The 17,729-nt window shown below is 37.1% G+C and overlaps 1 protein-coding gene across 5 annotated transcripts in view; it reads right to left on the reverse strand.

The window, feature by feature from the left end:
• Positions 1 to 17,729, reverse strand: part of LOC150082893 (AP-1 complex subunit gamma-1-like) — a 489,084-nt gene that overhangs the window by 200,634 nt on the left and 270,721 nt on the right. For all 5 annotated transcript variants that reach the window (XM_090377666.1, XM_090377665.1, XM_090377663.1 and 2 more), the window contains 2 exons: positions 14,932 to 15,045; positions 6,353 to 6,493 (listed from right to left, as the gene is read on the reverse strand). In XM_090377666.1, coding sequence (XP_090233792.1) covers positions 6,353 to 6,493; positions 14,932 to 15,045 — 255 coding nt within the window. The remainder of the gene's footprint in view (positions 1 to 6,352; positions 6,494 to 14,931; positions 15,046 to 17,729) is intronic.

Raw genomic sequence — 17,729 nt, forward strand, 5'->3', positions numbered from 1 at the left:
CTGTACACAGCGTGTCCCATAACCCCGTAAAATTCTTGCCAGATGTTCAGTAAGGCCCGGATAGTAGGGGATGTATGCGGTGGCTACCGGAACGAACGACTCCCTACGTTCGGACACTCCTCTACTATATCTATCCAGGATCCTCTGGGGGTATCCGCATTTTCTAAGTTCTGCCGTGACACGATTAATTTCTTTTTCTTTATCCTCAGAAGTGGTACAGTGTGATCTTACTCTGTCAAATAAAGCTTTTGCTACACTATTCTTATATTGTCCAGCTTGTGCTGAATCGAAATGGGTGTATTGACCTCTACACATGGGTTTTTTAAAAACTGACATCTTAAGTCTAAAACCCACCCTGGAGATCAATACATCCAAAAATGACAGGATACCACCCGTTTCCACCTCTGAGGTGAATTGTATAAATTGGGAGAAGCTATTAAGCCAGCAAACGGCATCATCCTCCCTCCCCTTCTGGACCAGGGCAAAGGTATCATCAACATATCTTCTCCAGTTCCTAATAGGAAACGAACACCCACTAAAAACTCTACTTTCCAACTCCTCCATGGCCAAATTGGCCACGGTGGCACTAATGGGTGAACCCATGGCAGTACCGCGAACCTGCTTATACATAGTTCCTTGAAACAACATGGTAGTACTAGCTAGACATAATTCTACCCCGGTGCAAATGTCTTCCACACCGAGAAGTGATCTATTACCAAGGGAGGCATCCCTAGTCAATGCCATTTTTACACAATATACTGCATGACTAATAGGAATACATGTAAATAAAGATATAACGTCAAAAGAGATCATGCTCTCATCATCATTTATAGTCAAATTCCCCACAAAATTCACAAACTCTCTACTGTCTTTAACAACATATTCGGACTGCCCCACTGTGGGTGCAATTAATTTAGCCAAGTACCCTGATAGTGCATAGGAAGGACTCCCTATAAATTTTATAGGGAGTCCTTCCTATAAATTTTATAGGGAGTCCTTCCTATGCACTTCCTAGAAGAAACCTCAGAGAAATATACCAACTGTGTGGTACTACACAGTTCCTGAAGTCATCAAACTACACAGATTGTTGACTTCAGGAACTGTAATTTAAAAAAAAAAAAAGTAATGGCACTGCATGAAACTTGGAGGATTACTATTTGAAGTGTACATTAAGTACATTGAAGTGTATATTTCTGTACATTAAGTACAGAAAATTTTAATACTGTACCACTACCCTTTCACACTCAGGTTATGAACTTTTCAAACTCCCCCTCTTACATAATGTCAAAATTATTTCTTATATCCAGGTCCTGGAGGACCACATCGTCATAGCTTAACAGAGTCGTCACAGAAGAGTTCATTTTATAAAGCATTAATGCAGCCCATTTTGCATATTATGCTTCTCAGCTGTCTGAGGAGGTGATACCTATTACTCACTCACTTTAATGAATATTCTATGACACAGAAGGTTTCTTTAGGGATGGTGTCGTAGATAGCAAGATTTCTGAATAACATAAAACTAATATAACATAATATAATATAACTAATATAATATAATATAACATAACATAAAACGCTGAGTGGTAATCAATGGACACTGCTCAACGTGGACTAATGTTATTAGTGGAGTTCCTCAGGGTTCAGTGTTGGGTCCATTGTTGTTTTCGGTGTTTATGAATGATATTGATGATGGTATATCAAGTTTAATGTCCAAGTTTGCAGATGATACAAAGGTTGGCAGGGTTGTTAAGGACACTACTGACGCTATGCTGCTGCAACAGGATCTGGAAAGGTTGAACAGATGGGCTGAGAGGTGGCAAATGAAGTTTAACATTGACAAATGTAAAGTACTACATATGGGAAACAGTATCCACACAGCAACGTATCAACTCTGCGATACTACACTGACAGTGGTGGAGAATGAAAAGGACCTGGGGGTAATTGTGTAGGCAGATATGAAGTTCTCTGAGCAGTGCAGACGAGCTGCAAGAGTAGCTCATGGTGTCTTGTCAATGATATACAGGAATTTTTCTAGCAGGGATAAGGAGGTGATTATTCCCTTGTATAAGGCAATGGTTAGGCCACATCTTGAGTACTGTATACAGGTCTGGAGGTCGCATTTCAAGAAGGATGTAGAGCTGCTGGAACGGGTACAGAGAAGGGCAACAAGATTACTGAATGGAACAAAGGGTTGCTCTTACAAAGAAAGGTTTAAGTTTTGCAAATTACAGAGTCTGGAGACTAGGCACTGGCGAGGTGATCTGATAGAGGTGTATAAGGCTTTGAATGGTTTGAGCATCTCAATGCCAATGGGATTCTTCATCTTGCTCAGAATAATCACCTCTGAAGGCATAAATTCAAATTGAGGAAGGACGGATGTTGGATAGATGTCCGGAAATTTGCCTTTGGCCAGCGGGTGGTTGGTTGGTGGAACCGATTTCCATCACTTGTTGTTGAAGTTGATAGCCTAAACAAATTTAAGGCTCAACTGGACAGGTATTTCGAACGAACGGAGGGGTGAAATGGGAGTGGTGTGGTTTTTTTTTTTTTTTTTTGGTTTTTTTTGGATGATGCTGAATAAGCTTGCTTTCTTGCATCATATGCCTCTACTAATGCTAATCAACCATTTCTGGATATCTTGTGATCTTGAGACCCTTTATGTGTACAGAAAATGTTTCCTGGTCTTCAACTGCAAACTACTCAAAGTCTTGTCTGACAAATTTGATTAGATTTTATGATGGGGTTACAAAGGAACTGGATGCAAAAAATAATTTTGTTATCATATACTTGGTAATCAGGAAAGCTTTTGACACTGTTGCACATGAAAGATTACTGTACAAATTGCAGCAGTATGATATTAAGGGTAGGTTTTTACAATGGATAAAAGGGTGGTTGAGTGGGAGAAGACAGAGTGGTAATCAATGGACACTGCTCTTCGTGGACTAATGTTATTAGTGGAGTCCCACATGGGTCTGTGTTGGGCCCACTGTTGTTTTGTATATTTATCAATGATATTGATGAAGGTATATCAGGCTTAGTGTCAAATTTTGCAGATGATACAAAGGTTGCTAGGGTTGTTAATGACAGTAATGGCAGTGTGCTACTGCAACAAGATCTAGAAAATTTTGGCAGATGGGCTGAGAAATGGCAACTGAAGTTTAACATTGAAAAATGCAAAGTACTGCATATGGGCAGAAGTAACTCCAGAGAAGCGTACCAACTGTGTGGTACTACTACACTTAAGGTGATAGAAAATGAATAAGACCTGGAAGTAATTGTGCAGTCAGATATGAAGTTTTCTGAGCAATGCAGACAGGCTGCCAGGGCAGGTCATGGGGTGTTGTCAATGATATACAGGAATTTTGCTAGCAGGAAAAAGGAGGTAATTGTCCCTCTGTATAAGGCAATGGTCAGGCCACGCCTTAAGTACTGTGTGCAGGTCTGAAGGCCTCATTTTAGGAAGGATGTAGATTTGCTTGAGCATGTACAAAGAAGGGCAACAAGATTGGTGAGGGGAACAAAGGGATCCTCTTACCAGGAGGGGCTTAAGTTCTGCAAATTGCAGCAGCTGGAGACTGGCACCTGCGAGGTGATCTGATTGAGGTGTACAAGGCCTTGAATGGGTTAAGCACGCTGAATTCTGATGGGATTCTTCCACTTGTTCAGATTACGAATCTATGGGGGCATAAATTGAAATTGAAGAAGGACAGATGGAAGAATAGATGTGCGGAAATGTGCCTTTAGCCAGCGGGTGGTTAATTGCTGGAACAAACTTCCATCTGTTGTTGTGGAAGTTGATAGGTTAAATAAAGTCAAGGAACTGGACAAATATTTAGAGGGGATTGTTTTGTAATTTTTTATTTTTTATTTTTATTTATTTTTTTTTTGGCTGATGCTGCCTAAGCTCATACACTTGCTTTCTTGCATCACATGCCACTACTACTATCTCTTCACCACAAGTTCTCTATTTTGTTTGTTATTTGGTTTTTAGGCGCATTAGCAACTAAGGCTATATTGCTGTTATGTTGTTGTTATTTGGTTTTTAGGAGCATTAGCAACTAAGGCCATATTGCTCCGGGATATGCGGTGGTCATTCCCTGAATGACCTTTCCGCATCCTCCGTATTTGGTGGTGACGGGCTCGAACCCCGGTCTAATCAAGAAGCGTGTGCTACGCACTGCTGCTCCTGCCCACCTGGCTACGGAGGCACCTCTATTTTGTGCAACTACAGCTGTCACCACTTTCGCCAATTTTATCAGTCACTCGATATCCTTTCACCTGTCCATTCACCATGTATGGCTCCTGCAGAAGGAACAGTTCACCTCCAATTTAATCTAATTTTTTATTAGCCTGTATTGCAAAATTATAAGACCATTGTCCAATCAACTGCACTACCTTAAGCTTTTTTATTTCGTTATTCCTTCTATTCATAATTGTTTCTGTTTTTACATTGATGATAGAACCTTTTATACTCTAAACACTCTTTACTTCTAATTGAGTGGTTATGGTCTATTCCCTTTCTTTTACAATTTATGCATACTGGATTTTCATTTCTTTTCTGACAGTCTTTATAGAGGTGTCCCTCATCCCCACAGTGACCACACATGATTTTCTCTTTACACTGATGAGCGACAATGTCTGTATACCAGACATTTAACACATTTTGGTACGAGGACCTTCACCCTATAGGAGGGCCATTGACAGTATATTCTACCTCTTTGTATTAACTGATTTCTCAGTCTTTTAGTTACTTCAAATATCCAGTTATTCACATTTCTTGGACTAACACTTGAAACACTGCATACTATCACACTTTCTTTAACATCTTGTAGTGTAAAACCATATTCCTGAAGATTCGTTCCCACATTTTTAATAATTCATCTTTCTCAATTGTCTTTTGAACTTCATATACTATAAGTTTTGGGCCAGGTTTCGTTGGAGTTTCAATCCTCAGACCAACTTCCATCAATTTCCCATTCTCCTATAATTCCTTCATATCAGCCACAGAATCAAATTCTAGCAAAACCCCTCTGTCTCTTATTTTCTTATCTTTTTAACTTTTACTTTATTCATACTTGGCCTTATTTCTTCTTGTAATTTTTTCTCAACCTCTTCAATTGTCTTTATCTTATCCTTATCCACTTTAACTAAGGCCACAAGAGTATCCTTTTCCTGCTTCTTTTCAGTACCTATATCCATTTTCAAAATAGAGGCATAAGAGGCAAATTGTTGATCCTGATCTTGAGTCAATGACTGATAATCTCTAATTCTAAATGTCAAAATCTTATTTTCTACATAATAACTTAATGGCTTTGTCTTCAAGTGTGTCCCACATGGCCAATATACACAGAAAGGACAGATAGAACAGGAGGGGTTATGCTCTTAGTTAAGCACATTAAATCTAAAGCAGTGTATCCAGTTAACATGGGCAGCTAGTGCTGTCAATGCATCACAATGAAATCTCAGAACTTCAACATTGAACTCTTTATTAATTTTGTCTCTTTGGGGCATATTTCTTGTGGATAACACCTGCAGAGTCAAAATAATACTAGAAATTTCCAAAAGACTCCTTATCCTCTTTGAAATGATAATGCCAGTCAAAAACTTGTGTATGATCTGTTTCAGGGTCTTCATATGCTATTTTAAGATCACATGTTTCAGTGTTTAAGTTTATTGAACTGAAAGCAAAATTTAGCATGCACACACTCACGTGTATGTATCTTTGTGCTCGAATTTGCTTTAAAAGGAGAAAAATCTAAAAATCATGTTCAAAGCACACTGCATTTCGAAGTACAATGAGATGTGAAAACACCTTTGTTATCAGCTGAAAATTACAGACGGGAATAAGTGATTGAGCAGCTTACTATGTGGATGCAAGGATGAGACATGTCTAAAAATGTTATCCTTTGTAGCAATGAAAGTTTTTTTGTCTCAAGCTTGAACAACCAACATAATCTGGATACTTTTTTTTGACCAGACCTTGTATTCTAAATAATTTTATTTTTTCTACCAATAATACTATAAGCACTGTAAACAAAAAATATTTTCATAATGGCAGAATTTCTTAAAATTTTACAGCTTAAATTGTTGGGCTTTTTAGAACATGTGCCACTACTGATGATATATTACACAAACATTTTCAAAAAATCCCAAAAATAATCTAGGATTAAAATTCACACAAACCTCTCTCTCTCTCTCCACACACACACACACACACACACACACACACACACACACACACACACACACACACACACACACACACACACACACACACACACACACACACACACAACTTGCATTTGAACTCATCCTTCTGCTCGGTTTAATAAATAATATTAATAAAACTTACATTTCTGCTGCAATAAACAGATTAGAAGAACACTGTGATTTGAAATCTGGATCTGTCTTTTCCAAGAATGATAAGAGTTCTTTTGTCATGGTACGGATATTGTTACCATTAACAAGCGCAAAACACAGTTCCATTGCTCTTCTGAAATCATGAAAAAATAGAGATAGTGGTAAATATACATTATACACATTTTAAAAAATAAGAGTAAAATATATTCTGATAAATAAGAAAATGCAATATTACAGCAATATGTATTCTGAATTAAACAAATATATATAGACATTCAAACATTTTTTAAACACACAATTTAAATTTCTTCATAAAACAAAGAGCATCCACATAGTTATCCATTTCAACAAATTTGTTGAAATTAATCCATATATCCATCATTTAATCTAGATTTAAATTTACAGTATCTTTTGAGGAAACAAAATTAAGTTTTGTTCCACTAATTACTCTTTGATTGGAAACATTTTCTTACATTCAGACCAAAATTATTTAGACCACAATTACTTTGATGCTTATAAGATTAAAAAGGCCTCTAACTCCGGTATTCCAATATTCTGGTATTGCAAGAATATTTGCTGATGCCATCAAGGCAGTGTTAAAACTGATAGCTTGGAGGAATACATGGACTAATAGATTAACAGTAGCCACTGGCAGAAGTTGAGAGCGAGTCTTGCACTGCTTCTATTGCAATGAGCAGCAGCCTGAAAAACAAGGAGCAGGAGATTCCAGAGGCTGCTGAGAGTCATTATGGAACAAGTAAATACATGGGCTGTGTTAGGGTAGCTAAGAATAGGAACATGTGCATGTATACTTGTGCGTACACAATGCTGAGTTTGGTAAATAAATTTGATGAATTTGAGGTATTGGTCAAAACATCAAAGGCAGATATTGTTGGGATATCAGAGACATGGTGTCACACAGATATAAGGAATGCAGAACTGGAATTTGGGGAGTACAATGTGTACAGGGAGGAATTACAGCCAGTCACAACATGGCTGGAGAGTGCAGTGCCGAGTCAGTTTGGTATGACACAAGCACTGGGAAATCAAAATTGAGAGTAGGAGTGTGTTATAGGCCTAATGGCTCTGATGAGTATAATAAACAACTGTACAAAGAAATCAAAGGATCTTACAATGGGAGATTAATTTCCAAGATATTGACTGCAATTTGTCGGTTGGTCACGCACACACTAGCACGGCATTCGTTGATTTATTGGATGATTGTTTTCTACAGCAGCATGTTCGGGAGACAATTAGAGGGAGTAATACTTTTGATCTGATTATCAGTAGTGATTCTTCATGCATTAAAAATCTGCAGATAAAGAAATGACTAGGTGGCAGTGATCATAGGGTGCTGAAGTGGAATTTACTCAAAGAGGTAACTACCATCAGGGGTAAAGGGAAGAGTTTTTGCTTTCGTAAAGGTGACTATGGTGGTCTGAGACGGTATTTAAATTCTATACGGTGGGACCAACTGATGATGTTACCAACAGCAAATTCAAAATGGGAAGCATTCAAAGAATTAATCTTGGAAGCTACTAGGCTTTAAATACTAACTAAGAAATATTGTTCAAGGTTTAGGCCTAAATGGATGTCAGATGAACTATTGAGACATGTGGCAGAGAAGAAAAATGCATGGGATACATATAAATTAACAGGTGACACGGAAGCCTATGATAGATATAAGCTAGTCTGTAACCAAGTCACAAAGGGGGTAAGCCAGGCAAAGACAGATTACGAGAAATCTTTGGCAAAGGATGTAAAGAAAAACAGCAAAGAGTCCTTTACTTATGTAAACTCTAGAAGGAAAGGAATGAATCAGATTGGTCCACTTGATATTGATGGTTCAACTATTGATAATCCTACACAGGTAGCTAACAAATTAAATCTGTATTTTGCATCTACATTCAGAGATGAGGAGTTATTCAGGGAGGGAAATACGAGAGGTGAATTAAACTCTGGCAGTGGGCTAGATGATTTTTTAATAACTGAGAGCAAAGTGGAGGAGAAATTGTTGAAGATAAACATAAGAAAGGCACCTGGGATAGATGAGATCCATCCAGTTATATTAAAAGAAGCAGCTAAGGAATTAAGCAAACCCTTAGCCATAATTATAAGAGCTTCCTTGGACTCAGGGGAGGTACTCAGACTGGAGATGTACAAATGTGACTGCAATTCACAAAGGAGGATCAAAGGGTGACACAAGTAATTACACACCTATTAGTTTAACTTCTGTTCCAGGGATATTAACGGAGGCACTGGTTAAAGAAGCATTGCAGGATCTCCTAGACAAGACTTCAGTTACAACTCGGACACAGCATGGGTTTGTTAAGGGGAAGTTTTGTCTGACCAATTTGATTGGATACTATGATGTTGTGACAAAGGAATTGGATGCAAAGGATAATTTTGATATCATATATTTGGATCTTAGAAAAGCTTTTGATACTGTTGCACAAATTGGAGCAGTGTGGCATTGGGGGCAAATTGCTGCTATGGATAAAGGGATGGTTGATTGGGAGAAGACAGAGTGGTAATCAATGGACACTGCTCTTCGTGGACTAATGTTATTAGTGGAGTCCCCCAGGGTTCAGTGTTGGGTCCATTGTTGTTTTCTGTATTTATTAATGAAATTGATGATGGTATATCAGGCTTAATGTCCAAGTTTGCAGATGATATGAAGGTCGACAGGGTTGTAATGACAGTTTACGCTACTGCAACAGGATCTAGAAAAGTTAAGCAGACGGGCTGAGAGGTGGTTGTTGTTTTGGTTTTTAGGAGCATTAGCAACAAAGCCCATATTGTTCTGGAGATATGTGGTGGTCATTCCCTGAACTCTCTGCATCCTCCGTATTTGGTGGTCACGGGCTCGAACTCCGGTCTAAACAAGAAGGGTAAGAAGGGTGTGCTACACACTGCTGCTCCTGCCCACCTGGCTACAGGAGTGCTGGGCTGGGAGGTCGCAACTGAAGTTTAACATTGACAACTGTAAAGTACAGTAAACCCCAGCTATTCGCGGGGGTTACGTTCCTGAGAAATGTCGCGAATACCGAGTTATGGCTCCCATAGTAATAAAGGGGTTCCGTTCCAAAGTATGAAATATATAAGAAAAACTAGTCTAAAATTTTGTCTACGTATGTATTATATGTACCTTCATAATGTGAAATGCAAGCATATGGCATTGAAATGAAAATAAGAAACAATTTAATATTAAATATAATATTTATTAGAAATTTCAAACCAGCGCCTTTATCGTACCGTTGACTCATTGATTTTATAATGTTTTGCCACTGAGGAGACACTTTCACCACTAGAAATTTTGTCTAATAACTCAATTTTATTCGCTAATAAAATTGAGTTATAATTTTATTCATCACCTTCTTTGATATTTTCACATTTCCCTTGTTATTCATAGCCATATTTTTGTACGGATTAGAAAGAATTTGTCCGCAATAAAGTCACTTTCTTCCGTTAACACACTCGAGAAAGTCTGTTTTACACACTGCAAAACTGTAGATTTATCACTTTTGTAAGCATATCAATTTATAAATTGATAAATTTATTCAATTTATAAGCATATAAATTAAAAGCAAACAACGAAACCTTCCATGGCAAACGCATAACACATACTGAACAAGGATTAGCGAGAAATATCCATGTTGGCGATTTTGTCACCCCTCTCCCCCACCCACTGAACGCTGTTTTGACTGGGAAAGATAATTTAAGCCACGCCCATGTTTTTTTATGGCGGAAAATGTTCACGGTGCTTTAAAATTCACATTTTTTAGGTTTCATTTTATATTAAATCGGCGATCACGAATACGCGAAAAGCGGGGGTTTACTGTACTGCATATGGGAAGCAGTAACCCCAGAGTAATGTATCAACTGTGTGGTACTACACTGACAGCACTTGGTAGAGAATGAAATGGACCTTGGGGTAATTGTGCAGGCAGATATGAAGTTTTCTGAGCAGTGCAGACAGGGAAAAGGAGATGATTATCACCTTGTATAAGGCAATGGTCAGGCCACACCTTGAGTACTGTATACAGGTCTAGAGGCCTCATTTTAAGAAGGATGTAGAGCTGCTGGAACGAGTAGAGAAGGGCAACAAGATTAGTGAATGGAACAAAGGGATGCTCTTACGAAGAAAAGTTTAAGTTTTGCAAATTACAGTCGCTGGAGACTAGGCACCTGTGAAGTGATTTGATTGAGGTGTATAAAGCATTGAATGGTTTGAGCATGCTCAATGCTGATGGGATTCTTCCTCTTGCTCAGAATAACTGCCTTAGAGAGCATAAATTGAAATTGAGGAAAAAAAGAGTTGTAGGATAGATGCGCAGAAGCTTGCCTTTATCCAGCAGGTGTTTGATTGCTGGGACAAATTTCCATTTGTTGTTGTAGAGGTTGACAGCTTGAATGGATTCAAGGCAGAACTAGACAAACATTTGGAGTGAGTGGATGGGTGAAATGAGAAGGTTTTTTTTTTTTTTTTTTTTGGCTGATGCTATATAAGCTTGTTTTCTTGCATCATGTGCCTTTACTAATGCTATTCATGATAATGGTAAGATTCCTGTTCACTCCGGAGATGCGGAACAAATAAGCTGTAGGTAAGTCTTTAATAAGGTAAAGTAAGCAAAAACAAAAATCATGCAAAATTTTGCGTGAAAATCATAAGGACAGTGATGCAAACTTGCCATTCAATGCAAATGACCTTTGGAGATTAAGCAGTGAGCACACGTCTGCAAGCGCATTGTGTTCATCCACGTTAGTTAGCCTCCTTTCTGGCAACATGACAGCAATATATTCCATTTGTGTAGTAGGAGGAGTCACATCATAGTGCAAGATTTAAACTCATCATCAAGCATTACTGCAGCACATGGTTTTACACAAATGATCAGCATTATAAAAATATATAAATGAACTAATCAGCACTTGTATCAAAGAGAAAAATGTGTACATGACCAAGGTAAGAAAATTGTATTCATCATCATCGAGTGTTTTGAAAAATAACCATTAAATGATGGACTGGGTACATCAGTCAACAATCAAGCAACAATGCTAGGGTAGCAACACCATTTTCAGAATGATTCATAAAAAGGATTGCAAATCAAGCAAAAAGATAAATATTCTCCAAGTTTCTTATTGCCCAAGAAATGTCAAAAAAAAATTAAATAAATAAATAAAAAAAAATAATAAATAATAATAATAATACAAGTTATTCTCTCAAGCAACTCAATTACAATGTCTTAAGGCAACAATCCAGGATATTTATGATAAAAAAGTACCAACTATATCTAAATATAGGCCCATTATTAAAGCAAAAAATTTTAACTGTCAAAAAGAAACTTGAATGAATTCATTTAATTTTGAAAAAAATGGGCATCCGAGAAACTTTTACATAAACTGCCAGAAAGTGCTTTTGCAATAATTTAAATTGCTCCTTATCATTCAAACCTTCAAAATTTTTCCACAGAAAAACTGAATTAACAAATGAAGGGATTAAGTCAACTTCCCCAGAGAACTCGTAAAGTATTATGTTCATAATGATTCTGGAAATAGAATATTGGAAAAAAACATGGCTTGATGGAAGATCTGGTCATGCACAGAGAGGTTCAGGGGACTATCTCAGGCAAGGAGCACTTCAACCAATAATAATGATGAATTAGGAATCAAAGCACACAACTTTAGTATGAAATGACAGAAGACTGACAATTCATTAAATAGCTGAAGAAGTGGGGATTTCTTATGGAAAACATTGTGCCACTTTTAGCTGAAAATGGAGGAATAATGTAACACTGCAGCCAAGTTCATTTGACAGCTACTGGAAGAGGAACTAAATAATGTATAGAACACAAAAGAATGCAAAATTCAATATTTATAAAAAAAAAACCTAAGTGCAATGTAGCTTTTCATTTCAAAAGAAATAGTGATAGTGGCATGTGATGCAAGAAAGCAAGCGTATGAGATTATGTTGTTGTTGTTTGGTTTTTAGGAGCATTAGCAACTAAGGCCATATTGCTCCGGGGATATGCGGTGGTCATTCCCTGACCTTTCTGCATCTTCCATATTTGGTGGTCATAGGCACGAACCCCGGTCTAATCAAGAAGCATGTGCTATGCACTGCTGTTCCTGCCCACCTGGCTACGTAGGCACCATGAGCTTATGTAGCATCAGCCAAAAAAAAAAAAAAAAAATTCACACAACCATTCCCTATAAATGTTTGTCCAGTTCCTCCTTAAATTTATTTAACTTATCAACTTCCACAACGACAGATGGAAGTTTGTTCCAGCAATTAACCACCCAATGGCTAAAGGCAAATTTCCGCACATCATCTATTCTACAACTGTCATTCTTCAATTTGAATTTATGCCCCCTTAGGTTCGTAATCTGAAGCGGAAGAATCACATCAGAATTCAGTGTGCCAACCCATTCAAGGTCTTATACACCTCAATCAGATCACCTTGCAGGTGCCTAGTCTCCAGCTGCTGCAATTTGCAGAACTTAAGCCTCTCTTGGTAAGTGGAGCCCTTCATTCCCCTCACCAATCTTGTTGCTCTTCTCTGTACACGCTCAAGCAAATCTACATCCTTCCTAAAATGAGGCCTCCTGACCTGTACACAGTACTCAAGGTGTGGCCTGACTACTGCCTCATACAGAGGGATAATCACCTTTTCCCTGCTAGTAAAACTCCTGTATATCATTGACAAAACTGCATGACCTGCTCTGGCAGCCTGTCTGCATTGCTCAGAAAACTTCATATCTGACTGCACAATTACTTCCAAGTCTTTTTCATTTTCTACCACCTTAAGTGTAGTACTACACAGTTGTTACGTTCCTCTGGGGTTACTTCTACCCATATGCAGTACTTTGCATTTGTCAATGTTAAACTTCAGTTGCCACTTCTCAGCCCATCTTCCCAAATTTTCTAGATCCTGTTGCAGTGGCACACTGCCATTACTGTCATTAACAACCCTGCAAACCTTTGTATCATCTGCAAACTTCGACACTAAGCCTGATATACCTTCATCAATATCATTGATAAATATACAAAACAACAGTGGACCCAACACTGAACCCTGTGGGACTCCACTAATAACATTAGTCCACGAAGAGCAGCACCCATTGATTACCACCCTCTGTCTTCTCCCACTCAACCATCCTTTTATCCATTGTAGCAAGTTACCTTTAATACCATTCTGCTTGAATTTGTACAGTAGTCTTCCATGCACACAACAGTGTCAAAAGCTTTCCTGAAATCCAAGTATATGATATCAAAATTATTTTTTGCATCCTGTTCCTTTGTAACCACATCATAATATCCAATCAAATTTTTTCAGACAAGACTTTCCTTTAACAAACACATGCTTTGTCTGAATTATTGCTGCAGTCTTGTCTAGATGATCCTGCAATGCATCTTTAACCAGTGACTCCATTATTTTATCCGGAACAGAAGTTAAAACTAACTGGTCTGTAATTACTTGTCACCCTTCGATACCCTTTGTGAATTGGGGATACATTTTCACATCTTCAGTCCATGGAGACCTCTCCTGAGTCCAAGGATGCTCTCCTAATTATGGCTAAGGGTTTGCTTACTTCCTTTGCCGCCTCGTTTAATATAACTGGAGAGAGAGAGAGAGAGAGAGAGAGAGAGAGAGAGAGAGAGAGAGAGAGAGAGAGAGATCCCATGTGTCTTTCTTATGTTTAACTTCAACAATTTCTCCTCCACTTTGCTCTCAGTTATTACAAAATCATTAAGCACCCTGCTACAATTTGATAAGCTTCTGGCATTTTCATAGTCTTCATTCTCACTAGACAGGGCTCCTTGTGACTTCATATCCCAATCTTAACTGGTTGTTGGCATCCAAAATGTATAAAAAATAGTGGTAGGTCACCTGGCAGGTGATCAACTGATGAATAAAACAGCCATCCAATAAATCAAGAAAATTGCTGCTACTATATGAGTGACCAACACAACTCCCAAACCATATCTGGTGAGTCCACCATTGTAAGTTTTATGAATTAAATTAGTGAACTGCAAAATAATGGAAACATGGTATAACCTGGTATGTTCACTGCTATACTATAGAAAGAGAGGAGGTGGTAGACCAGACCTGTATTAGCTTCCCAACTGTTTCTGGAATCACATTATGAGAATTATTTTGCTGACAAGATTCTTTTAAATTCTGAAGAAAAGTAGCCAATGTGTAGCCAGTATGTTCATCTTGTAGTGGTCACCACTTATCATCAAGTAGATGTACCAGACTCTTTATGGACAAATAATATGCTATAGCTCAATGGTGATTTCAATGCAAAAAACCCATAAAAACTGTTACTTATCTACGATAACTGCCACAATAAGTAATATTTTAATTCAAATCAAACAAATTTACAATTAGAAATGTATTCAGAAGAGATAACTACAGCCACATTTCTTGCAGATGCAGAATATGCTCGTTCAAGGAAAAGTCCAAATCAAGGGATGCTACCAAATTAGTACTGCTAATTTAATATGAGAAATCAAGTATTCACTATTCTTACCCTCTTTATACAATTAACTTAACCTATAGGACTTACTTTCGTATTGACACATCTGGATCTTTAAGGCAGTCTACAATTGTACTTCGATGCCTTTGAACAGCATTATAATCTGCATGTACAGTTTTTAAGAGTGTATTTAATGCCACATATCTGTTGAAGAAAATTAAAAATCTCAAATAAATATACTGGTTACTCCATAAGGCTATTATGCAATTTGTATACACTGATATTTTAAAACATGATCACATATAAACATAACATGTAACGTGCATAGCATTTCCCAGTATACCACATAACAGCATGCACAATACGTACAAATACAGATAGTTCTTTTCTAATAAAACAATAAATAAATAAAAAACCTGCAGTGAAAAATCGATGGCAATATATAAGACAAAATATATACATTTTAAAAATAACTATTTGCTTCTAAGTTGTGAAAGCAAGATAATAAAATATTATAAACATTAAACTTTATTCTTTGTGCTCATTAGAATTTTGTCACAAATAAAATTAGATAACAATGGACAAAATAATTAAGAAATTAGCCTGCATTCTGAATCCCTAGATATTGTACTTATTTTCATGCATAGTTTTAAATCTAAAAAAAAAAATTTTTTTTTTAAAACCAGGAAATACTTTTACTTTAAACTGAGATAGAAATGATCAGTCTTAATTATCTAAATAAATGCCAAGATGAAAAGATGGTGTATAATGATACATAAAATTGCTTGAGGATATTCTTTATAAATAGAATATTTCTATTTGGTAAAATCATTAAAAATTTATATTAGTAAAAATATATGCATTAATTCAGCATGTAATACAAAATACAGCGAAAAGATTTTGAGGTATGTGATTTTTCACTCTGAAAATTCACAATTTCATTATCAATTGGCTTGAAAGCTCTGCCAAATAACAATAAATAAATATTTATTAGCAGGCAAATACATAAACAGATAACCAGACGTACATACCCTGGATGGCAAAGGCCTGAGGAGTTTATAAAACAAAAGTAGCAATATACAAAACAGAAGATGTTATTAGATGTATAGTCACGATGGTAGTATTATGTTACAAGGCTAACATATAAATTAAATGCAATGCATAAATATAAAAAGAATGCAGTCTGGCACACTGGAAATAAAAGATAAAAAAGTAGCAATTATTCTGGTCCTAATATTTATCTGCTGGAACAGTGAACAATCAATTTGTTAATTTCATGAGATCAAGGGAGGACCCAAGAAAAAATTTACACTATATACAACTTAAAGTATTCAAACACATACAGATGGTATAATGGTGTACTAGTGGAATAAGACCAAGGTTTGTCTGCCAAAGGCTAAAGTTGGTGACAATGTAGGTCAATTATCTTTTAAGAGCATAAAAGGTGATATTGTTGTACATGTTGTAAATGCTGTACCCGAGTGGTCAGGTGTGAGGTGTATTGCACGTTTTGAGTGACCAGGGTTCAAGCCCATGACTGCTAAATACGGTGCTGTTTATCGTGTTCTCTTTATCTTGTGAATTCCTCTGACCATGGTCATCCTGGAATATAAAAAAACATTTAAATTTTTAAACGGTTTAATCGAACAGCTATTAAAATCCAAAAGCCAACAAAGCTATGAATGACGTGATGTTTTATGCTTACGGAAATTTATTTTATTTTATTATTGATATTAAGATAGGAGATCTGAGAAGTTAATTTTAAAAGTTCAGAGTAATGCTGAAAATACTGTAAACTGAGTGTTAGGACTGAAACTGAAAGTGTCTGCAATTCTTCAAGACAAAATAGATGGGAATACGTGATGAGAACCATGACAATCAAATTTGGTCACGAAGAGAATGTGCAAGGAAGCAGAAGTTTTCTCAGTGTGGTCTGTACTAGTTAACAGGAGGATACTGTTTCTACAGGGATGGGATATACTTAGGAGCGTGAGAATATTTGTTGATGATGTTAGGTGGGTCAAAAAACTGCTAGTCGGGAGGGATATGCAGACTAACAGAAACCATAGGCAGAGTGAAAATGATTTTTCACTGCTTCTATTAGAACATGCAGCAGCATGCAAGGGACTTCAAGATTTGCTTGTTCCACGAGGACCCCCACATGGGTGGGGGATCCTTGTGGAACTGTCTTGTAGTAAAAACAGTTGTATATACACTATAATGCTAGGAGCATAGAAAATAACTTTGATGAATTTTAAATACTGGTCAGGTCATGAAAGGCAGTATTGTGTGGGGGATATCGGAGACAGAGTCACTCAGACATAAGTTATGGTGAATTCTAATATGGTGAGTACAATGCATACAAAAGAAAGGAGAGTAGTTATACCCTTAATTAAATAGCACATAAAATCTAAGGCCGCACATCAAGTTGACGTGGTTGGCCAGCGGCAATGTGAACTGTTTTGGGCAACTAAGTACAGTTGACCAGCGCTTAACGATATTAATCCACTCCAGCAAGACCATTGTATCGCAAAAATATTGTAATGTGAACCCAATAACACACTGTTTTTTGGTAATTCGTTCCAAGACCTCGGATTTTGAAATTTTCGCTATATAACTAAACTGTTTATCTCTCTAAAAGGTGTGGTTTTTATAATGGAAATTGAACAACACAAAAAAACACTTGAACTAAAGGACACAAAACATGCAGCCAACATGTTTACAAACGCTGCTTTTGGCCAAGAGGACGGACTATATGGTCCATTTAGAGACAATCGTAAGACCATCCCATCGCAAAGTGAAATAAGTAGGTGCCAGTTAACATGTTCATTGGTTAGTGGAATCAGCCACTTTAAATTCCAAAAACCAATTCAAATCATTAAAATGCA

The sequence above is a fragment of the Mastigoproctus giganteus genome, chromosome 7, assembly GCF_048544385.1.
Source record: "Mastigoproctus giganteus isolate SK-2022 chromosome 7, ASM4854438v1, whole genome shotgun sequence".
Taxonomy (NCBI): domain Eukaryota; kingdom Metazoa; phylum Arthropoda; class Arachnida; order Uropygi; family Thelyphonidae; genus Mastigoproctus; species Mastigoproctus giganteus.